Source organism: Rhincodon typus, chromosome 16 (genome assembly GCF_021869965.1).
Source record: "Rhincodon typus isolate 14 chromosome 16, sRhiTyp1.1, whole genome shotgun sequence".
Classification (NCBI taxonomy): domain Eukaryota; kingdom Metazoa; phylum Chordata; class Chondrichthyes; order Orectolobiformes; family Rhincodontidae; genus Rhincodon; species Rhincodon typus.
Genome location: NC_063347.1, coordinates 41,675,167 through 41,700,089, shown reverse-complemented (window position 1 = coordinate 41,700,089; position 24,923 = coordinate 41,675,167). Strand labels below are relative to the sequence as shown.

General features: G+C 40.1%; 1 protein-coding gene across 1 annotated transcript in view; it reads left to right on the top strand.

The window, feature by feature from the left end:
- Positions 1 to 23,671, top strand: part of LOC109930095 (toxin MIT1-like) — a 58,028-nt gene extending 34,357 nt beyond the window's left edge. The window contains exons 3-4 of the mRNA XM_048606619.1: positions 7,063 to 7,188; positions 22,989 to 23,671. Coding sequence (XP_048462576.1) covers positions 7,063 to 7,188; positions 22,989 to 23,114 — 252 coding nt within the window. The 3' untranslated portion in view covers positions 23,115 to 23,671. The remainder of the gene's footprint in view (positions 1 to 7,062; positions 7,189 to 22,988) is intronic.
- Positions 23,672 to 24,923: the final 1,252 nt, after the last annotated feature.

Sequence of the window (24,923 nt, the reverse complement as noted above, 5' to 3'; positions counted from 1 at the left end):
CAGGAAGGATCATGTCTAACTTCAGTGGCAGAAGCTAATTGAACATAACAAATCTTTATAATCATGCGCAAAGACCATCAACATAAACTTGACACGTAGAGAAAAAAAATCAAAACTTGGAGACAGCTCGTCAAGTGATTGTTCAACAACATAAAACAAAACTATCCAGAGAAAAGGTCTACTTAAATCCAATTTGATCACCCCAGTATTTAATATTGAGGAACTGTTGATGTGCACAAGTAGAAACTGAAGGCTCCAATGGAATGCCATCGGCAGGCTATGGATAAGCTCAAGGATTTTTTTCAGTCCAAAACTAAAGGACAAAATTATAGGGCTTCTAGAAACACTGCATATCTGGGCAAAGCACAAATTTAAACATTTAAAGGAGCTAAAATTGATGAAGGTTTAACAATTGGTACAGTCTAATTACCTCAAAGAGAACTTTGCCCTAAAAGTCCAGCTATTTGCAATCACACAATCCCATCAAGCCTTGAAAAAGAACAAATTGCAAATGCTTTCCAAAAATCTTGTCTAATTAAGCTTCCAGCCCACTCCATGACAGCGCTGAGCTCCCATTAATAATAAGGGACACATTCAGAGATAGTAAGAACTGCCGATACTGGAGTCAGAGTGGAGCTGGAGGATCACAGTGAGCAAGGGAGCATCAGAGGAGCAGGAAAGCTGACATTTCAGGTCGGGACCCTTCTTCAGAAAAATAGACACATTCATCTGTTTCAACCTCCAAAACAACTGAGAATGCTTTGCAGAGACTGGAGGGGGTTGGGGTGAAGAGTAAAGAGTTAAATGTTCATGGTTAAATGTTAATGATTAAAGGAGCACCGTGAACAAAAACATGAGGAGGTGTGGAGTAAAGGTTCAGATATACCTTTATTATAACATTGAGGGGATTTAGTTAGCATGGATGGCTGGTGAGTGATGCCAAAAACATGGGCTCAATTCCCATACTGGCTGAGGTTACCATGAAGGACTGTCATTCTCAACATCTCCCCTCGCCTGAGGCATGGTGACTCTTACGTCATCTCCCTCTGACTACAAAGCAGTCCTATTGTCCAGTCGAACCATGGCAACTTTACCTATTTTATAATGATATCAGAGATCATGTGAAATTGGGACCTGAGACTGTAGGGTTCCAGAAAATCCCCACTCTTAAGATTCCTTGGATATAGCTATGTTTAATAAAGGCTGTTAATGTTCACTTATATGAGTACAGATCTGATCTTGCAACAGGTCTTGGTTTAATATCCCTTCTGTAAGATGGCATCTCTAACAGTGCAGTCTTCCCTCAGCATTGCACTGGATTATCAGCTTTGATTTTTATACTCAAGACCAATATGGGACTCAAACATTGGAATATTGTGATTCAAAGATAAGTGTGCTACCAACTTAACAATGGTTAACAGAAATAAAACCTAAAATATAATAAATGGTGTTGTAACTACTGTAATAATACACATCTAAAAATTATTATGAACAAGTAATGATATAAACATCCTGGCAGCTTTTAAACTATTTATAACTATCATCTGAAATTAGGAATCAGTCAAGATCACCTCAGGATATCTGCTCTCTGTATAATGTAAACTGTGGAAATTATTTATTTTCTAGTTTGGTTCACTTTTGGTATCAGTGTTCCTTCTAAAGTGACATGTAATGTATCTATCTTGAACAACAAATGATTAGATATGGCCATTGGACAAGAATAGGTCAATAAGAAAACAGTGCAATTTGTCACGAATGCTGGATTTTTTGTTTTAAATTACTCCTTTTAATTTAAGGTGAAGCAGAAAATTCTAAAAAGAAGGGGATTGTGAATTCCGGCTTGATACCTCCACTCAATGATAGACCGAAGTCATTCTGCTACCATGGAGAAACTCAATTTGAATTGCATCAAAATAATGGTTGTCCATTTTAACATCTTTACTCAGGATCTTGTAGAAAAAAAAAGCTGCTGTTTTTAGAATGGGGGAGGCAAAGAAGCTACTGCTATAGGGAAGGAAGTGAATTGCTTCTTATTAACAACCAAGCAGAATACTTGTGAGAGTTCAGTTTTGCTAAGAAGGAAGGTAAAAGAACATATGGGACTCTTAGAAATTTAAGGAATGGAAAAATGTCTTGCTGGTGATAACTGGTCTGGAAAACTCAGGTGGAAGTGAATGACTGTCAGAAGGCACATGCATGTTTACATGTGGCGTGGCAGCGAAAATTGAGCTTGCTGGAGAGCTAGGAATGACTGTGGAACTGTTTTTTAAGGCTACATTAATGCCAGAAGCAATATATTGCTTCAATTCATTTTGTAAGATGTATTTCAGCTGTGTTACTTAATGAAAAAGTATCTTTACATTATTTTGATGTATTAATTACTTTTTAATTATGTTTGATTCATGTTGATATCTGTTGATTTGTTACAGTAAAAGTCTTAAATCATCTCCTTTGCTTCTTTCAATCATTGGCTAGGAAAATCATCTCTTTTTAAAAGTTAATACACTTTACGGGGAGTTTAGCAATTTGGTATATGCAAGAACTGTTTAATACAAGCTATTAAAAGGTAAACACTGTGGTTGGTATACCCCAAAGCATGATCAGGTACATTGGTTGAAATCTTCCATTCTGGAGTACAAGCTCGCCAATGGTGGGTAACTGGGAGCAACTTCTGCTTGAGGACAGGTCCACCCTTCTCACCCAATTATGTGATTTTCAGGTTATTACATATGCACACATGATGAGCAAATTTTGTGATAGGAAAGGACAGGAAGTCAACATGACTCAGCATTATCTGATTGGGTCAAAGGTCATGACCCCATTGACAGGCTTTCATTCCCTGGAAGCCAGAAGCATCACCCAGTGGATATCAACAGCTAAATATTCAGGATCTTCCACCCTGCCCTGATCAGCTTACCTCCCTTCCCCCGATGGACATCCACACTGGTCCAGACAGATTTCCACCCTTGGCCAGTCTCCTTGGCCTAAGATTTTTACACTCCAGTCTCCCTCCAACAATCATCTTCTGTCCCCTATAAGAGATGGACTATTGCCACACAATTTCAATAATGGCATGGAACGTACAAATGCACTCCAATGACTACTCACTTCAAAATCCAGGAGGATGACTATCTTGTCTGGTGCAATCCACTTTTATGTAGTAGTGAATGCAGAGGTATGTATTTCTCACTCATATAGCTGTGAAGGGGAACTTAACTCTGCCAAGATAACATGCAACTAGCATACATGAAATGCAAATGCATGCAAAAGGGATCCTCAATATATGCCATCAGCAAGCTCAAATGACTTTACAATTCTGAGGACTTAATTGCAATGTTTCGTCCTTTATTTACTACACTAGTTGGAGTCATACCTGACACAAAGGAAAATGATTGTGGTGGTTGGAGGTCTGTCATCTCAGCTGTAGGACATCTCTGCAGGAGTTCCTCAGGGTAGTGTCTTTAGCCCAACTATCTTTAGCCTTTTCATCAAGATCTTCCCTCCAATATAAAGTCCGAAGAGGGGATGTTCACCGATGTTTGTACAATATTAAACACCATTCGCCATTCCTCTGTTACTGAAGCCGTCCATGTGGCAAGATCTGGGCAATTTCCACATTTGGGCTGACAACTTGCAAGTAACATTCATGCCACACAAGTGCCAAGAAATAACTATCTCCAACAGGAGAGAGACTAATGATTGCCCCTTGACATTCAATGGCATTACCATCATTAAATCCCAAACTATCAACATCCTAGGGGTTATCATCAACCAGAACCTGAACTGGACTAACCATGTAAAAATAGTGGCTACAAGTGTATGACTCCTGCAGCAAATACATTTAGCAGGTTGAATTTAACATAGGGTTATCCATTCTGGTCAATAAAATAGAAAGGCAACTTATTATCTAAATGTAGGGAAATTTCAGTGTGCTTCAGTGCAGAGGGATCTGGCCAAACAGGTTAATTATTAATCTACAGATATTTCTAATAGCCTATACTAAAATTTAAGAGAGACAGATTCCTAGAAAGTCACATTTGCCGATCAAGCTATAGGTTCAGACTAGAAACTTTCCAAGAAAAATATGTTACAGAAAACAGGCACAAACATGTGTTTGTGTCTGCCTTCTGCATCTCTAGACACAGGAAGATTCTAAGTCTATAACATAATTAGTAATTTAACTGAGAAATCTTATTAGCTGGTGAATTTAATAAGCATAACTTTGGACTGCCTTTATTATTTTATCTACATAACTCAGCTTCCGCTGGCTTCCAGTTAGTTCACATTGACATTGCACTCATCGTTCAAGACTGCATCTGTGTCAGCAAGGATGCTGGAAATCTGAAAGAAACCCAGATGATGCTGGAGAAACTTAGCAGGTCTTGCAGCATCATGGAGAGAGAAACAGAGTAATGGTCATAACTCTGGTGTGACACTTCTTTAGAGCTGAAAGGTGTTGGAAAATGTTTATTTTTATGCTATTATCATAGACAGAGGAGGAAAAAGAAGGCAGATGGTGTAGGTGCCCAGTGCAAAAGATAAAGGCGTTCCTACTGGTGTGATGTTGAACTCCCAGTTGCATTACATTCAATAAATCACCTTGACCTCATGCTAATATTTCTGCCTTGGGCTTGCTGCAATGTTCCCATGAAGCACAACACAAGTCCTCTTAGTTGAGATGTCGTTAATGTTGGGGTATCATTTTAAGGTGAAAGGAGAGAGATTTAGAGGGGATTTGAGAAATTTTGTTTTTACCCAGAGGGTAGTGGGAATCCAGAATGCATTGCTTGGAAGGGTGGTTGAGGCAAGAAACCTGACAATCTTTAAAAAGTACGTAAATGAACACTTGAATTGTCAAGGTTAAGGATGAAGTGCTGAGAAGTGACACTAGTGTAGATAGGTCAGTGCAGACTTGATGGGCTGGAGAGGCCTCTTCAGTGCTGTGTGATTCAATGAATCAATGGCTCTATTTCCATATAGGGACTTTAAAGCCTGGAGGTCTCAATATCACAGCCTTGTCTTGTTTGGGTCTTTCTTACTTTGCTCTTAGTAGAGAGGACCGACTCTCTCACTTTCATACCTTAATTAACACGCATTTTACATCTCTTTTCCTCCGTCACCACTGTTAACAACAACTTTGTCTTTTACACTGGGCCTCTACACTATCTTCCCTTTATCCTCCTCTGCTTCTGTCAAAAGTATATTAAAAAAATATTTTCCAAAGCCTTTCAGTTTTGAAGACATCATACCAGACTCGAAACATTAACTTTGTTTCTCCACCGACGCTGCCAGACCTGCTGAGTTTCTCCAGCCTTCTCTGTGTTTGTTTCATGTATGGTGAGATTTCTTCTTCAGACTAGACAGCCTGTCTTACCTAACAAGTCCCCAGAATATGTTACCATCCATGTCAGCACATTGCTGATTAACTTGTAACAGTGTGAATCCTTGAGCTTATACAAGCCATTGTAGTACATACTATCTGGTCATTTATGTTTCCTAAGAGGAAATCTTGGTAAATCTTTGACAATAGATGTGACATCATTTCTCACCTGGATTGTCTGTATTTAATAATAGCAATATTTGGACTACAGCCACTTCACATTTTGGTTATATTATGATCAGTGAAAATTAATACTTATATACAAATGATACGCTCAAAGGTTTTTCTGCTCCTTGCAAAGCTTAAACTTAAAGAGATAGTAGGAACTTCCGATGCTGGAGAATCTGAGACAACAAGGTGTAGAGCTGGATGAACACAGCAGGTCAAGCAGCATCAGAGGAGCAGGAAAACTGACGTTTCGGGTCTCGACCCTTCTTCTGCTGCTTGGCCTGCTGTGTTCATCCAGCTCTACACCTTGTTGTCTTAAACTTAAAGACCTTGGTTTTGACCATCTTTCCCATCTACTTGCGTAGTGGGAATGTGTGAGTGAGAGGTTAAAATTAAGTTGAGTTGAATTACCAACCTGACAGCATTCTGTGGTCCAGGCCCATTTCATCTTCACTGAAGTTCAAATTAGCTGAGGCTCGTAGTTTAGATGGGCAGAAGCCATATTTGCATTTTTTAAAAAATGATAAGATCACATCATGACACTGGTGAAACAAAACTAAGGTCAGTGACAATTCCATACTACATGCAGCCTGATGGTTGAACCATGACAGGAGACAACAGCTGGCCAAAAGAGGCCAAGAACCTAGCTCTAAAAACATAATTTTATCAGAACTTCCTGTGAAATAAAAGGAACAGAAATGTGACCAGCAGGCTCCACAATAAGTTGTATGGTATCCTCAAACCCTCCCTGCCCCATTTTCCCAGCATCATTAGCAATGGGAACAACCCCCCACCCCCATGCATCTCTGTATCGTGATTTTCCCCCACCTACCCCTTCCCTCAATCACCATCACTTCCACATCCTCGTGTCCCTACTAACTGTTCCACAGATTGTTCTCATAGTTCCTGCAATCAAATTACCCATTCAGTGACTTAGTTGTGGATGTAATTGGATTTGAGCAAGGCTCCAGGAGCATTTTTAACTCTCTTTTTTAATGGAAGATCATTTTTATCATGACACTTCAACATGAAGCAGTAATGTTAGCAAGGATCAAAGTACTGATCATGCAAATGCATACATAGAATAATTATTACAATATAGTAGAAGCAGGCACACAGATCTTGAAGTACCCTATATTTTAAGGAGTTCCAAAACTTAAACATTTAAAAGCTTTACTTATAACTAATTTATTGTACAGAAAGCTTTCTTCAACCCATATTGTTACTCTGGTTGTGTTCATACCTGATAGAAAATACGTGAAAAATTGAGGCTACTTTATTTGTTTATTTTCACCCTGAAGTTTGAATGTTGGTAAGCACTAAATTTTCTAAGCTCATTCTTAAAAATGCAAATGGACTTTGTACAAAACTGTCAAACGTGTTGTTAGAACATCTCATCATGTATGGTGTGATCGGTATTAATTAAACATTGTTTAATCCAACAAATGTACACATTTAAATGTAGATAATATTTTCAGTGTTCTTATTCTGCTGATTTATGTATTTGATTCCAGGCTTGTGACAAAGACCAACAATGTGGAGGAGGCATGTGCTGTGCTGTCACTCTGTGGCTTAGGAGTCTACGAATATGCACACCAATGGGCAATGAAGGGGACGAATGCCATCCTCTGAGTCACAAAGTTAGCATTTTATATGCTTTGTATACTAAACAGGAGTTAACAAGTTAAAGAAATAATGCATAATGCAGAGTTTCCAGTTCAAAGTCAAGTCTGCAATAATGATAGCATTTTTCATCAATTTACTTACATCTTATATTTAACTATAAATATATTATGTACAGCACATTAGAAGAAATGCTGATTTTAAATAGCTGTAAAAATGCAAGTTAAACCAGTTAAGAGTGTACATCATTATTTATCTTACGCAAACCATTGCAATACTTTTAACCCTTGGACTACCAAGAAATTCTTATATCTTTGGATTGACCTGTTCTGTAATTTCTTTTAGCTTAACTACAATCTTAATGAACAAATCTTTAATGTTATAGCAATAAAGCTACTTCAATACCAGGAAGAGCTTTACTGCTGTGATATTAAAACTAAAGATGAAAATGTCTTCTTATAATATTAAACATCTTGCATGGAGCTCATACTTCATGGGGTTTTAACGCTGTCACATTTGTGCCTTCCCACTTCCAGTCCACCCTCTTCTTGACTCACAGTGAACAATGCCTCAGAAGAGTCTGCGGGTTATCATTCACAGTATAAACACTTAAGTTTGGTTGTTTCATGCCATTTGCTTCCAATTCTCCCTATCCTTTTGTTTTTCAAGTTTAACTTTACTCACTTTTTGTTAATTTTAACTTCTCTTTGTTTAGTCATTCATGGGTGTGGGCGTCATTGACTAGACACCGTTTATTGCCCATCCCTAACTGTCCGTGAAAGGGGGTAGTGAGCTGCTTTCTTAAACCACTGTAATCCATGTATTGTAGCTGCGCCCGAGTACTATTAGGAAGGGAGTTTTAGGACTTTTACTATGAAGGAATGATGTTATTTCAAGTCAGGATGGTATGTGGCTTGGAGGGGAACTTGCAGTTGGTGATGTTTTCATACATCTGCTGACTTGTCCTTCTAAATGGTAGGAGGTCACAGCTTCATTGTTCTATGCATGTAGTTCATTGTTAGCATCCAGAAACGTAATATACACAGAAGAGAGCTGTTCCATGTATAAAATCTTCCACTATTAAATGTGAAAATATGATTATATGAGATCCTCACTTCAAACATAAACATTATTCCATACAATTTTAAATGGCATAAAATAATTTATGTAAATATTTTCAATTTTGTCATTATTCAGCAGTGTGCCCAAAATGCTCCTTGCATTCTCAGTAAATAAAATGAAGCACCTTAAATAAGGCCATGTTTACTCACAGATTTGAGTCTATAGGTGTGAGTCTGGAAAAGCACAGCAGGTCAGACAGCATCCGAGGAGCAGGTAAGTCAATGTTTTGGGCCGAACCCTTTTGCCAAGACCTGAAATGTTGACTTTCCTGCTCCTTGGATGCTGTCTGACCTGCTGTGCTTTTCCAGACTCACACCTGTAGACTCTGGCTTCCAGAACTGCAGTACTTATTGTCTTCTTACTCACAGATTTGGCTCTGTTTGGACTATTTGAGACCACAAGTATTTAACTCCTCTGAAGAGAAAGAACCAAAACTCAAAAGAGAGAAAGGAAGATGGGAAAGGGACAAAAATTGTTTAAGAAAGATTCTTCTCTCTCTCTCTCTCTCTGGAGTGCAATTATGAATTTAAATACAGAGGTTACAATGACATATGCATGAACACAAATGCTGGGAGCTGTTTTGTAATTTGCACCATCTTAAAGTGAATCATTCAGCTATTGTGTAGGAGGAAAGCTCAAATTTATTTTAACAGCTCCAGAATAAATGTAGGATTATTTGCACCATTCCAAATAAATGCGTGCAAAATTCCAGTACATCTGTAATTCAAATTTGTGGAAACTTTTAACGATTTGTTTGAAACTTTGCTAACCTGAATAAGTTCTAAAATCTGTTCCATAACTTTAAGCAAGATGCTTTTTAAAACCAAATTTAGGTTTTCAATTGTTGCTTGTTGTTTCACTTACTTCAAGCATTTGGCTATATGAAGCTCCTTTTCCTTCTAATGACTCATAGAAAAGCAGCAAAGAGAAATGAGGAGAGAACAAAAATCCTAAGACCCAGGTCATTACAATTTTCTGCATTATTCATGGAAGTCATTTCTCTATCAAGGTCCTGCAAATGCCTAATGCAGCACAAAGTACAACAACACTGTGTTGACAGAATGGTGACAATTACAATCCACTGACAGCTTCCTACATCATTCTTCTAACATCTTGCCTCATTTGTTTTCCATGCATTGCTACCTATGACAGCCATCCTTTGAACACATTTTTACTTTCTACAGCAGTGGAGCACATTTAATGGAGTTAGCAGTTTGCGTAGGTTCAGAGATAACACATCAAAAGACATTAGGTGACTTTAGTAGGATTAAAATTAAAATTCATTTAAGTTAATTAGCTACTAATGACCATGTCCTGACAAAAGAAGAGAGACATGGTTGATCCTGCCAGCAGCCTGACCAGTACCTCAAGCTGTTCAGGTCATCACCATGAAATCAGCAAGTTGAAATTACTGTGATGCCTGTCATCGTTCTTTTATGTTACACAAGTTCTATCAGTAACCAACTGCATCATTCATTCAATTGAAGGCGAAATATTAATTTCTCCTATTCTCATAATACTGATGGCTAAATTCTCGGGAATATTCATTATAAATATGCAGAAATAGTTGTAGATTACAGAATGAATTTTTACTTTTGATAGTGCTACCTAAAGTTTCCTATCACATACTCTCACCAGGGAGTCATGTTCAAAGACAGTGTCAATCAGAACGAGGATTACAATTTTGTAGTGCTGATTCCTTTGACCACGATTCTTTGAACCGAGGTTTCGACTGTCCCTAATAGCTCCTCATTGGGCTCTGTTTCTTAAGAAGTGCCAAACCAAAGCCTCCTGTGTTTATTTATCCGACCAAGTAATTCGGAATACAATATCCATCACACCGCTGAGTTTTTCCAGCAACTTCTGTTTTTGATCCATCACACAAAGTTGGTTTCACCAAACTAATTTACTTTTTAAATTGTGTAACACAGATTGCAATTCTACAAGGGATGTCTTTAACGATAAATAAGTGTGAATCACACGCCATTATCCAGACGATAGCTTTAGCAGCAGAATATTAAGCACCTCCATTAAAACAAGCTGTTAGCAATTAGTTTTAACTTAAGGTGCTGCCCTTAGCAGCCTCTTCGTAACTTGAAAGATTTTCTTTCAAATTTAAAGATGAAAACATGTGGTCAGTAACTAGATATATTTATTTTGTAGCAGAAATCACTATCCAGTCATGTTTTTCTACCGCTACCTTTGCTGAAATATAGAATCATAAAATTCCTACAGTGTAAAAGCAGGCCATTCATACCAACCCTCCAAAAAACATCCCACCCAATCCCTGTGATGCTGCATTTCCCATGGCCAATCCACCCAACCTGCATATCTTTGGACTGTGGGAGGAAGCCCACACAAACACTGGGAGGACGTGCAAACTCCATACAGACAATCGCCTGAGAGTGGAATCAAACCCAGGTCCTTCACCACTGAGCTACTGTTGCCCTGCTACAATCTTATCTGCTACAACTGTAGTCCAGGTTATAAATTATTTACTAAACAGCAAGAGGCAAGGAAATACAAAATTTATTGAGCTAAATAAATACTATTTCATAAATCTGTTATTACCAAAGTCTTTGGGTGGATGGTTTATGTATCCTCCTTTACTAGAAAACTTAGGTAAATTAACATCACTTTTTATATAGCTGTTGAAGATTTGTTTAATAGAATCGTGCCAAAGAAACAACTCACTTAATCATTTCTGAAATGCAACAGTCGATCTTTTGTCTGACATAACATTTCAGGAAACATTTTGAATGATATCTTGGGGAAGACAGAAAAATCACTTTCTGCGCATAGAGAGTTAAAGATTAATACTTTAGTTCACGCTTATAAGGATGACTTAACAGTAATGCTATTATTTTTACCTGGTTCACTGAGATGATCATTTTGCTTGCCAGGATTTTCTGTTCTGTTCTTCAATCTCTTGTCTCCGGGTACGTTTCCCTTCCTTGCAGGAGGCACAGGCAATCATGCAAAAATTCCAAAGTCTCTTAGTTACTGTGTAAAAACCACAGCTTGAAACAATTGGTGAGGAAAATAAGTTGCCTTTCTTCAGGTTTTAAATATTTTGCTTGATAGAAAGACACACCATCTACCCCTTGCAACAGTCTGAAGGCTTTTGCCAAGCTATTCAAAGATGCAGAACCCAATCAGATACTTGTTGTCAGACTGATGGCCTTCATCGTCTACAACAGATCACAACTTCACAAATCAATCAGGAACCTGTTGCTGGCCAAGTCTCACTTTGTACATATCCCCGAGTGCTAGCCAGTCTGCAAACCACCTCTCCCACTGTTTGAACGTGACTTAAATAGTTCCATCAACTTGCTTTTTAAAAGTGCAGTCATTCTTTCCATAATCCTTGGTTTTAAAATAGTCCTCTTCCCAAAAAACACAGAAAAATATCAAGGTACAGTCTTTGCACACAATATAGGATTTCTTTATTTTTCAGTTCTATTCACCTGGAAATGATCCCAAGTGTATGGTTTTCTTTTAAAAGGCTTCCTTAATGTTTGTTATTACTATTATACATAATCACAGATCCCTTTAATAACCAATTTAGATTTCTATTCTTAAGTAACATGCAACCTCTTTATTTTTATAACCAAAATGTTATACTTCATATTTATATATCTTGAAATACTCTTAACGATTATAAGGCAATCCACAAATCAGTAAGTATTTTCTTCTGATTTAGTGCAGTCCTCCTCAGTACCAAGTATCATCCCCAATCTTTTTTGTCAGCTGCAAATGTAGTTGTATTTTGATTGCAACGTCCCTGGGTTGAATTTTACTAGAATCAGCTAAGAGTCATTTTCAGGGAGTTTCATAGAGGGTTTCTTGCTTTGAGCTCCAGCAAGTTTATCTTGCTATTGTCTGGAGCTCATCTTATTTTGTATGAACTATATCTCTATGGCAGCCAACTCATGCAATTGTGTGCTCACCAGCAGCAGTTGTACTCTTCACTGCCAGTACATCCTGGAAGCACCGTAATTAAACCACAGTGCATCAGGACAAGAGCTGTCAGTCTGGACCTGCCCTATATGATTGCTGTTTGTGAAGAATTGCTCCAGGGATGACCAACAGAGGCAAGTTAGCTCCCCACTTCGCAGACAGGGACCTGAAGGATGGTGTGATGCAGAGAAGGGCTGACAGTTTTGCTGTGGATCTCCAGAGGAGACCGTGGCACCACACCCTACCAGCCTGGTCTAAGGTTGCCATCCAAGTTAGTGCCATTTCCATGGTCCAGAGAAATGCTCAACAATGCTACACTAATGCATGCATCTACTGCACTCCATGAGGGTAAGTGCTAACTTCTTCTCTCTATCATGTCCGACTCAAACTCTGCCATTGCACCCATGTCCAATCCAGGTTCATGGTCTCACTATTGCGTTCAACATCTTCCCTAAGTCATTCTCACCCATCCCATCCCCTTAGAACACTAAGCCTGCATGCCCTTTGTTGTGCCTACTCACTCAGGATACCTCGCCTCATTTCTCCCACTGGAACCACCTCTAAAGGTAATGCCAGCCACATTTGCCAAACATGCTCTCTCTCTTTGTGGGCCAATAGGCACCTGACCAGAGGAGGGCCTCCAGAGAAATCCTCTCAGGCCAATCTGGAGGTGAATCATGCATGCAGTGGAAGCCCAGTGGAAGTTGGAGCTAACAAAAATAAACCTGCTTCTGGGCAGAACACACTCAGCACGTTTGGGCCCTCTAGCCACAAATCCTTCCAGGGTCTTGCACCCAAAACTCTGTTGTAGGGTAGATTCCTTCTACTCCAACTGTGGAATCTGGGACCAGATTTTGACATGGAGAGAAAGGAAGAGCAAAGTTTTCTGATGGCACATAGGTGGAACGGGTGACATTTCATTGTAAATACATTATCACCTTTGTAAATATATGTTCACTGTTCATCATCAGCTGTGAGTGAATGTCCTTTAAGCTGTAGCTGCAAGAATGAAGAGACAGAGTCCAGCCATTCTTAGCTTAAATGATGCTCTAACAGTGTCTGAGTGCTATCTTTTCCATAGCATCCATACTGACTTGAAACTTGGTCATTTGAATGAGGGAGCATTGGATGTTGTAATGGTTTCCATTCATGCAGAACTTTAACTTCTATTAAATAACATGAGCTGGTTGGAAAAGTCACTGGTTCAGACTCGCAATCTAGCTGACCTGAATGTTCAAATTCCATTCTCCTTTGTTTTTCCTGTCAACCCCATCATCTTTAGTCTTCTGCATATTCCAATCAAACATATCTATGTAATTGTTCATCTCCCCACTTTACCCCTGATCCCAAGGTATACCACGTAGTCATGCCAAACATAGTAGCGCACTCTCCTCGCATTAGAGCTAAGGTACTGATCACTGTTGATGACCCCTCCCCACCACCACACAAGACCCTTTGCCCACCAATGCTCTGTTGTCAGCCCCCACCTATATGTTCTATTGCCCCACCCCTGTGTATGATAGTAATCACAGTTATTATTCTCCCTGTATCCCAGCATGCTGCCTCCAATCCACACCACAGAGTTCTCCAGCATCCCTCTTTCGGCAGGAGTCCTTGGTAACCCCCTTTGACTTTCAGTGGACAGACCCTCCAGATCAATTTCAAGAGACAGCCTCAACTGATAAATGCAGACCTCTGACTGCTGTCAGTGAAGCTCCCCAACTGACTTCTTGTAAAGCCCAAGATTGTTAAACTGGACCTGCGGGACTGATCATACACTCCCCAAACTATGGAGGTGTGTGACCACTAATCCTGGATGCCCCAGTGGCTAAACAACCACGTTCCAGCTGCTGGACCGATGACGAATGACACACTGTGTTGGTACCTCCTGACTGAAGGTTGTCTCCCTGACCTGACTGAGGACTTCTTTCCTTAGACCTTGAGACATACCCATTGTTTGATACACATACAATGTATTTGCTGTATATCTTTTGGCACATGGTGCAGATGTACTAGTAGTGTAGCATGTATCTAGCTGCAAAATGTCCACCCCCTTGTGTTTGCACTGAAAGCTAAGGTGAGATAGAAGCTCTGTGAGTGGAATGGTGGCTCAGTGGTTAGCACTGCTGCCTCACAGTGCCAGGGACCCGGATTCGACACCTCAAGCAACTGTTTGTGTGGAGTTTGTACATTCTCCCCATGTCTGTGAGGGTTTCCTCCAGGTGCTCCAGTTTCCTCCCATTGTCCAAAGATGTACGGGTTACATGGATTGGCAATGCTAAATTGCCCATAGTGTCCAGGGATGTGCAGGCTAAGTGGATTAGTCATGGGAAATGTAAGGTTATAGGACAGAGGGAATGGGTCTGGATGGGATGATCTTCAGAGGGTTGGTGTAGTCTCAATGGACTGAATGGCCTGCTTCCTCACGGTAGGGATTCTATGATTTCAATGATTGTGGCAATGTGCAAAAGTGAAGACAGGGCAGAAATACAATGAACATCCAAGTGGGCACAATGTGAATGAGCAAACAACCAGGCCTGAGATGCGCTCTGGTCCAAACCATGAGATGGGTGTGCCAAGGGCCCTGTGCGCCAAGTGTCTGGCAACATCATTAATATGCCAGTGCATTGCAAAGTGCAGCATTAAAATGGAGAACTGTATTGGAAGTGGATCAGAGATGTGCCATGAAAATGCTGAGAGATTGGTACATGATCAATACCAACATCTGTGACCAGGTGGTCATGAGATATTGGTGATTGCTGTCTGAGATCAAAGCCTGAAGAAGCAAGTATCAGCTGGATTGTCGTAGTCTACTTTTTCTCTGATGTGTGGGAGAAAAGGAAAATACATGTCAATGAAGGGCAATTAGGTACCAATGGCCTGCTAATAGGCCTCTCGTCATTCACTAGTGAGATCCTCAAAACTTGGTTGAAGAATCAGATTCTTTTTCTCACCACAAGAATCTAAGGTCTGCTGATCTCACCATCTCTTCCAACAAATCCGCCATTGCACAAATGTTCAGTAGATGGGAAGATACTGCACGGGATCATAATATAAATTGTTAACAAAAACAGTTCCAGCATTGACCCTTATGAAGTATGACTTCCACACTTTCTGTTTTTTTGAATAACTAGCCCTAAGTCCTACATTCTGTCTCTGCCTTGAAGCCAGTGAGCAATCCATTGTTCAACTTGGCCCAAACCATGCAAACTCTGCTCTTATTCATTAGTCTATTGTACGATTCCATATCTTTGAAGATTAAATAGATAACAAATGCTGCATCAAGGTTGTTTACTCACTTTGATATCTCTTCAAAACAATTCAACAAGGTTGGTTGGACAAGCAAGGCTTTTGATTTTAAAATTCATGGTGATTACACATTATTCTACTTTTGGTTTCTAGACTTTCTTCTATTCTCTCCAATTGTAGTAATTCCATTATTTTTCCTTCAATCAATGTTAAACTGATTGGTCAATTGTTTCTTTGATGTATCTCCCTTCTTAAGTTTAGATATAAATTTTATTATCCACCTTTTTTTTAATGCACTTTTCCCTGATGAATTATTGAAAACATGTGGTGATACCTGTGCTATTTCTTACCTAGATTCTTCAAAAATGTGTGTATGAAAGCTTCTAGACAAGACGTTTTATTCCCTTTAAGTTTTACTTAGGTACTTTATACTTCACTTCATGTTATACCATAGCACCATTTTGAAAAAGAACAGGAGAGTTTTTCCATGTGTCCTAGCCAATAATTAGCTCTTAATCAACATTGCAGAAACAGATTGTCTAGTCGTTACTGCATTGTGGTGTCAGAGAGTTTACTGTATTTCCAACACCACAGCAGCAATCACATTTCAAAATACTTCATTATCTGTAGTGCACTTCGAGAGATTTGATTGTCAGGAAAGATGCTATGTAAATGCATATCTGGCTTTTCTCATTATTTTCTCATTACATATGTCATTATCCAGTCTATCATTATGCAGCCCTATTCCCAATCCAACCTTCCCTATTTTATATGCCCAAAAGTGTTATACCATTTTGTTTTAAATTACATAAAATTATACAAGTTAATTTCAAAGTTTTTCTTTGATCTCTTAATCTAATCACTTTTGATGGTCATTTGTCATGTTTTCACTTGCTGTCGATGTTAATGTTGTACGTCTCTTTACTTACCCTCAATTTCTTCCTAATATCTTTCATCACTCAAGGTGTCTCATTAGTGTTTAGCATATTTGTGTTAGTTTAACAGAGTTTTTTTTGGCACTTGGCACTGTTTTAATAATCCCTATGTTTGCTAATATTGTTACCCATTTTTTCCTACAAATTTTATTCTCAGTTCCTCAAAGTGACCTTTCTTCCAATCCATTTCCCTGGTCTTCAAATTGATGATCTCTTCAACTTTTATTTTAAATACAGTACAGGATGGTCGAGTGGTTATTGTTGCTAAACTGTTAATCCAGAGACCCTGGTAATGTTCTGGGGACTGGGATTTAATTCCCATTATGGCAGATGGTGGAATGTGAAATCAATAAATACCTGGAGTTAGGACTTTAATGATGACCATGAAACCATTGTCAATTGTTGGAAAAACCCATCTGATTTATTAATGCCCTTTAGAGAAGGAAACTATCGTCCTGACCTGGCCTGGCCTGGCCTATATGTGAATCCAGACACTGAGCAACGTGGTTGACACTTAATTGCCTTCTGGGCAATTAGGGATGGGTAATAAATGCTGGCCTGGAAAGTGGTGTCCACACCCTGTGAATGAAGAAAAAAGAAATAGTGATCACTATTGCTGAGATGTTCACCTACTTTTTTTTACTGCTCTTTCTTATTCTCCTTTCCTTGAAACAGCAGCAAATTCTCCCTCATTGGGCTTCTTACATCATGGCTTAATTGGAATCTTGTACACATTGCAGAAACTTCGTTCTTTATCTTTTCCCTCTTCTGGCCAATTAACATCAAATTGAATGAAATTGCATGTATTATTTTATGCTCTTTACTCATTTCTCTCATTTATTTATGCGTTTCTTCTCCCACTATTAGGCATCTATTCTACTATCCCCATCAGTATGCCTGGTTCTTGTTTCTTCCCTTTTATCTCTAGCAATGTGACTCCTATTTCTACATTTCTGATAGCTGAGTCACTTTTTCCTACCACCATTATGTTATTCCCAAAAAGTGCAGCTACTCCAACTTACCCTTTTTCTTCCCTATCTTTCACAAATACGTTGTAACGTACTACATTTAATTCTTAATCCTGGTTTTTCTACAGATATGTGTCAGTCGTCCCTACAGTAGTGTCTAAACCCTCACAATGATTGATTGTCTCCAGTTACCCTCCTTTATTACAGACATGCCATTCCATTGCTCTTCAGTAAGCTACAAACTGTTTAACTCAATTTTAATCACAATTCCTTCAATTCCATAATTCTATTTACCAGGATACCTAAATCCTCAGACAACAAGGTGCAGGGCTGGATGAACACAGCAGGCCAAGCAGCATCATAGGAGCAGAAAGGCTGACGTTTCGGGCCTAGACCCTTCATCAGAAAAGGGGGAGGGGAAGGGGGTTCTGAAATAAATAGGGAGAGAGTGGGAGGCGGATAGAAGATGGATAGAGGAGAGGATAGGTGGAGAGGAAACAAACAGGTCGAAGAGGTGGGAATGGGGCCATTAAAGGTGTGTAGGTGGGGAGTTAGGGAGGGGATAGGTCAGTCCACGGAGGACGGACAGGTCAAGGGGGCGGGATGAGGTTAGTCGGTAGGAGATGGGGGTGCGGCTTGAGGTGGGAGGAGGGGATAGGTGGGAGGAAGAACAGGTTAGGGAGGCGGGGACGAGCTGGACTGGTTTTGGGATGCGGTAGGGGGACGGGAGATTTTGAAGCTTGCGAAATCCACATTGATACCATTGGGCTGCAGGGTTCCCAAGCGGAATATGAGTTGCTGTTTCTGCAACCTTCGGGTGGCATCGTTGTGGCACTGCAGGAGACCCAGGATGGACATGTCGTCTGAGGAACGGGAGGGGGAGTTGAAATGGTTCGCGACTGGGAGGTGCAGTTGTTTATTGCAAACCGAGCGTAGGTGTTCTGCAAAGTGGTCCCCGAGCCTCCGCTTGGTTTCCCCGATGTAGAGGAGGCCACAACGGGTACAGCGGATGCAATATACCACATTGGCAGATGTGCAGGTGAACATCTGCTTGATGTGGAAAGTCTTCTTGGGGCCTGGGATGGGGCTGAGGGAGGAGGTATGGGGGCAGGTGTAGCACTTCCTGTGGTTGCAGGGAAAAGTGCCGGGTGTGGTGGAGCTGGAGGGGAGTGTGGAGCGGACAAGGGAGTCACGGAGAGAGCGGTCCCTCCGGAAAGCAGATAAGGTTGGGGAGGGAAAGATGTCTTTGGTGGTGGGATCGGATTGCAGATGGCGGAAGTGTCGGAGGATGATGCGTTGGATCCGGAGGTTGGTGGGGTGGTACGTGAGGACGAGGGGGATTCTTTTTTGGTTCTTATTGCGTGGACGGGGTGTGAGGGATGAGTTGCGGGAGATGCGGGAGACACGGTTGAGGGCGTTCTCGACCACTGAGGGGGGGACGTTACGGTCCTTGAAAAACGAGGACAACTGAGATGTACGGGAGTGGAATGCCTCATCCTGGGAGCAGATGTGGCGGAGGCGAAGGAATTGGGAATAGGGGATAGCATTTTTGCAGGAAGGTGGGTGGGAGGAGGAGTATTCTAGGTAGCTGTGGGAGTCGGTGGGCTTGAAATGAATATCAGTTTCTAGGTGGTTGCCCGATATGGAGACAGAGAGGTCCAGGAAGGGAAGAGAGGTGCTAGAGATGGTCCAGGTAAACTTAAGGTTGGGGTAGAAGGTGTTAGTGGAGTGGGTGAACTGTTCGAGCTCCTCGTGGGAGCACGAGGCGGCGCCAATACAGTCATCAATGTAACGGAGGAAGAGGTGGGGTTTAGGGCCGGTGTAGGTACGGAACAGGGATTGTTCCACGTAACCTACAAAGAGGCAGGCGTAGCTTGGGCCCATGTGGGTACCCATGGCCACCCCCTTTGTCTGTAGGAAGTGGGAGGAATTGAAAGAGAAATTGTTGAGAGTGAGGACGAGTTCGGCTGAGCGGATGAGGGTGTCAGTGGAGGGGGACTGGTCGGGCCTGCGGGACAGGAAGAAATGGAGGGCCTTTAGGCCATCTGCATGGGGAATGCAGGTGTAGAGGGACTGGACGTCCATGGTAAAGATGAGGTGTTGGGGACCGGGGAATTGGAAGTTCTGGAGGAGGTGGAGGGTGTGGGTGGTGTCACGGACATAGGTAGGGAGTTCCTGGACCAAGGGGGAGAAAATGGAGTCCAGATAGTTGGAGATCAGTTCGGTGGGGCAGGAGCAGGCGGAGACAATGGGTCGACCAGGGCATTCAGGTTTGTGGATTTTGGGAAGGAGATAGAAGCGGGCAGTGCGAGGTTGGGGAACGATGAGGTTGGAGGCCGTGGGTGGGAGGTCACCTGAGGTGATGAGGTTGTGGATGTTAACTATACACTTGTTTCATTTTTTATTTGCATTTGGCTGATTTCATTTCCTGTACCATTCATGGGACCTGATCAGATGTATCCCAGAACTTTGTGGGAAGCTAGGGAAGAGATTGCTGGACTCCTGCTGAGAAATTTGTTGCATCAATAGCCATGGGTAAGGTGCCAAAAGACTGAAGGTTGTCTAATGTGGTGCCATTATTTAAAAAAGATGGTAAGGAAAAGCCAGTGAACAATGGGCCTCTGACGTCAATGCTGGGCAAGTTGTTGGAGGGGATTCTGAGGGACAGGATTTATATGCATTCGGAAAGGCAAGGACTGATTAGGGTAGTCGACGTGGCTTTGTGTGTGGGAAATTTTGTCTCACTAACTTGATTAAGTTTTTTGATGAAGTGACAAAGAAGATTGATGAAGGCAGAGAGGTAGAAATTGTCTATATGGACTGTAGCAAGGTGTTCAACAGGATGGTAGACTGGTTAGCAAGGTTAGTTCATGTGGAGCTGGGGGAGGTAGCCAATTGGATACAAAATTGGCTTGAAGGTAGGAGACAGAGGGCTGTAGTGGTAGAGGATTATTTTTCAGACTGGAGGCCTGCAACCAGTTTTGTGTCGCAAAGATCGGTGCTGGGCCTACTGCTTTTCATCATTTACATAAATGATTTGAATGTGCATGTAGGAGGTACAGTAAGTAAGTCTGCAGATGACACCAAAATTGGTGATGTAGTAGACAGTGAAGAAGGTTACCTCAGAGTATAACAGGACGTTGATCAGTAGAGCTAAGGAGTGGCAGATGGCATTTTAGATAAATGTGATGTGTTGTAAAGGTGTTGGTAAAGCAAATCAGGGCAGGGCTTATATACTTAATGGCAGGGTGCTGAGGAGTGTTGCCAAACAAAGAGACCTTGGGCTGCAGGTCATACTTCCTTGAAAGAAGAATTGCAGATAGACAGGTTAATGGAGAAGCTGTTTGGTACACTTGTCTTTATTGGTCAATGCATTAAGTATAGGAGTTGGGATGTCATGCTGTAGCTGTACAGGATATTTATTAGGCCACTTTTGGAATAATCTGTTCAATTCCAGTTTCCCTGCTACAGGAAAGATGTTGTTAAACTTGAAACGGTTCAGAAAGGATTTACAAGGATGTTGCCAGGGTTGGAGGGTTTTAGGTATAGGTAGAGGCTGAATAGACTGGGGCTATTTTCCTTGGAGTGTCAGAAGCTGAAGCGTGACCATATAGAGGTTTACAAAATCATGAGGGGCATGAAGAGGATGTATAGCCAAGATCTATTTTCCAGGGTAGGGGACTTTCTGGGACAAAACTAGAGGGCATAGGTTTAAGGGGAGAGGAGAAAGATTTAAAAGGATTTAAGGGGCAATGTTTTCATGCAGAGGGTGATGCGTGTATGGAATGAGCTGCCAGAGAAAGTGGAGGGGGCTGATACAATTACAACATTTAAAAGGCATCTGAATGGGTACATGTATAGAAAGGATCTAGAGGGATATGGGCCAAATACTGGCAAATGGAACTAGATTAATTTAGGATATCTGGTCAGAGCACACGAATTAGGCCAAAGGGCCTGTTTCCATGCTTTACAACTCTATGATTCTATGACCTGGATTTTGCATATCAGATTCAATCCTGATTATTCATTCATTTTTATTTATTGGTTTCTGATGCATTCCCGGATTTTTCTAAAGTAAAAATTATCTCTCTCACTTATGTTTAACCTTTGAGCATGATTTCATATTTTGTTTGCATTCTCTTTCTGAGCCGCAGCAATATCACTTCTTGTTGTCTTAGTCCTCTCTCTTGACCTGTTAGGCAATCCAATTTTTCCCCGGGTTTTGAATGTAGGACCTCCAATAAAAACAAGGTTGGTTGTTTCAGGAAAAAAAAGATGTCCTGTAAGAAAGTGTTTATTTTCAGAATAATTTCAGAATCAGATAAGTTTGCTGTTTTCTGTCAGTATACTAATCTATAAATCTGAAAACAGGAAACAAGCTGTAATAATCCATAATTATTGTAAGTTACAAAATTCATTCATTAAATCATGATGTGGAGGTGTCAGTGTTGGACTGGGGTGGACAAGGTCAGAAATCACACGACACCAGGTTATAGTCCAACAGGTTTATTTGGTGTCGTGTGATTTCTGACATTTTTTAAGTGGAATTAACGTAAATGAGCACATTTAGGCACATCTTTGATGTTCCATTTGATAACACTGGGGTTTCACCTCATGACTCTTGTCAAAGAATTTGTTAATCACTCAATGATGCCAAATTCAGTGAGGGATAAAAGTGAACAAGGATCACAGGAATTTAACGATAGCATTAAAAGTAAAAGGCAAAGAAATTTGTATTTAGAAATGATTGCAAGTAATGACAATAGATTTAATCAAGAATCATTTTGAAAAAATATGCCTTAAAGTACAAAAGTAACCGATTAACTGATTTTAAAAAGTAATTGTTGATCTTTACCCTGAGTAAGCATCATCTTTTTTACGTGTAAAATCGTAAAGCTGTCAGGTGCAGTCAAAGATTGCTGAAGTTAGGGGAAATTGAGTCATTCTATGCCACCCCCACCCCCACAGACATACAATTTTACCAAATTCCATTTTACATCATACAAACTATATCTTCCTTTGAGAAGACTTGATCCAATTCTTAATAGATATGGGCATGTAGTAGGAACCTCCCAAAGGGAAGTGGCAATATGGTCAGAAATGTAGAAATGTAAACAGTGCTGTTTTAAGGTTGGGGTGAAATAGAGTACCAAACAGTTTCACTTTATTGTGTGTGGATTAATATCTGATCTGATTAATATCTTTCTAGTGCTTGACATTGACACTGGATGCCATAAAACAGAAAAACAATGCAAAAGTATTAGGTTAACTCAAAGCCACTATATTACAAGATTTATTTCACTCTGTTTTCAAACAAACCAGACGAAGCTGCATGTTTTATTTTTCATCATTGATTTTTCGCACTGACCAAACTGAAAAATGTAAGAAATAATTCCTTTCAAAAATTTCTAAACACTCATTCTTTAGTTGAACCATGCTTGATTGAAATATAACTGAGGGAATGGTATATAATTTTTTTCATAAGTGTTATTTTTTAAAAGCAAGTTACATCAAAAAGTTGTTTACTGCATATGACAATAATGTTTCAATGATCCATTATTTATTCATTGTTGTGTTTCCTAGGTACCATATATTGGAAAACGAATGCACCACACCTGCCCTTGTTTGCCAAATCTCACTTGTGTGAGGTTTGAAGATGGCTACTACAGATGTTTACCACAGTTCAAAATTGAAAATGTCTTCTTTTAGCAAATATAAACATCACTGTCATCTTCATTTTGTGAAATTGTAGTCAGGCTGATTGTTTAAATTTAAGTAAAGACATGTTGTGCTGGAGTATTTTACCCATTTGTCCATCACCTTTTGGAGTGTGTCTAAATGTACTTGCTGTTACAAATTTCTGTTCATAACAGAAGGAACTTTTCCTTTGTTTCTCATATAAAGCAAACATTAATACAAAATAAACATTCTTTGGGATTCTCTGGGAAGGAGGGCATCAATAATAGAGTGCTATGGATCATGCAAAACAGCCGCACTCCCAGGTCAACATTGTGAGTGTGCCATTTCACAAAGGCATTTCAACTGCTTTCATTTTCATCACCCATAGGTACTAGTAGACAAGTTGTCAAGCTTTTCCACTTCAAAGAGTATTGTTAAGGAACTAATTTGCAAGCAGTGTAATCTTTTACATCTTTTCCAGTGATTTGAAATCAAAATATCCACAGGTGGAAAACTGGACCTTCTTATTAAAAACACTTATTTTGATAATTCACTCATTTATTAATAAAACTAGATGAAGTTAAAACTTCTAAATACATCACCAAGTACTTTGTAACATAATAAATAAGAATAAAGAAATGATTACATTCTATTACACTGCCTGGTCGGTCTGGTTCATAGAAGACTCTAAATTGTTCAAATGATTTTTATCAGAAACCTGCGCTGAAACTTAATTGTTGGAATTTTGAGTGCATTTTCGGTGTTATTTCCTGTAAGAGATGGATGGGCAGCATTCCTTGTCTCCAAACAGGAAATTCAATTGGAAGGGCTCCTGATAGTAACTTAGCCTACTTGCTTAAGAAAGCAAACACAAGGGTATTGTCAAAAATCATGTTCAATCAGAGGAGGAATCCACTCTACTTCTACTTTTCAGTTATGTTTTATAGATACAATCTTATGCTGGTGAGTGATGCATTTACAGAAACAGGATTTTCCTGTTTCAACTACTCACATACCTTTCTTAAACAATAGTTTCCATCATGAATATAAGTTATACAAATGATGACATTGCCCTTTTACATCGCTTATACTGACTGCAAATTTAATAAATTTGGGCAAGTTCCATATGGTCCTCAATAGCTTATTTTCTCAACGATTATCCTGATAAAGTTATTTTGAGTGACAATCCCTGCAGAAAATCTGATATAAGAGGTACAACAGGTGTTCTTGTCAGCTTCAGTTTTTAGTGTTGTCAGAGACAGGAGGTTGTGATCGTGATTGGGGCAGTATAGGGATTAACAAGGTAGAGGTGATAAAGCCTCAGGCTTTGTAATTGTCCAAGAGGTTAGAGGGGCTTGCAGCTGATACAGAGGAAAGCTAGCTGCAACGTGAATGAGCAAACTGACCATGACGGCAAAGCAAGGAGACTCAATATGAATGTTTTAGAATGTACAGGAATGTAGGAATTGTTGCAAATGTAGTAGGAGGGAACAAAGTAGTCAGTGGAATAAACAGAATACATTGCAATCAAAGGCAAGAACCTGAAAGACTGCATTGCTCTCCAGTGTCAAAATCCAAGACATCTGTCCTGGGTTGGGAAGAAAAAAAGGTGGGAGTGGGAGAATCTAGTTGTCATGATTCACAGAGTACCAATGGAACACGTAATTTGAAGAAAGACATCTTGCTTAAGGAGTATGAGTAGCTAGGGACTAAATCAGAAAGAAGAACTACAAATGATTATTAACAGAGATAGTAGGAACTGCAAATGCTGGAGAATCCGAGACAACAAGGTGCAGGGCTGGATGAACACAGCAGGCCAAGCAGCATCATAGGAGCAGA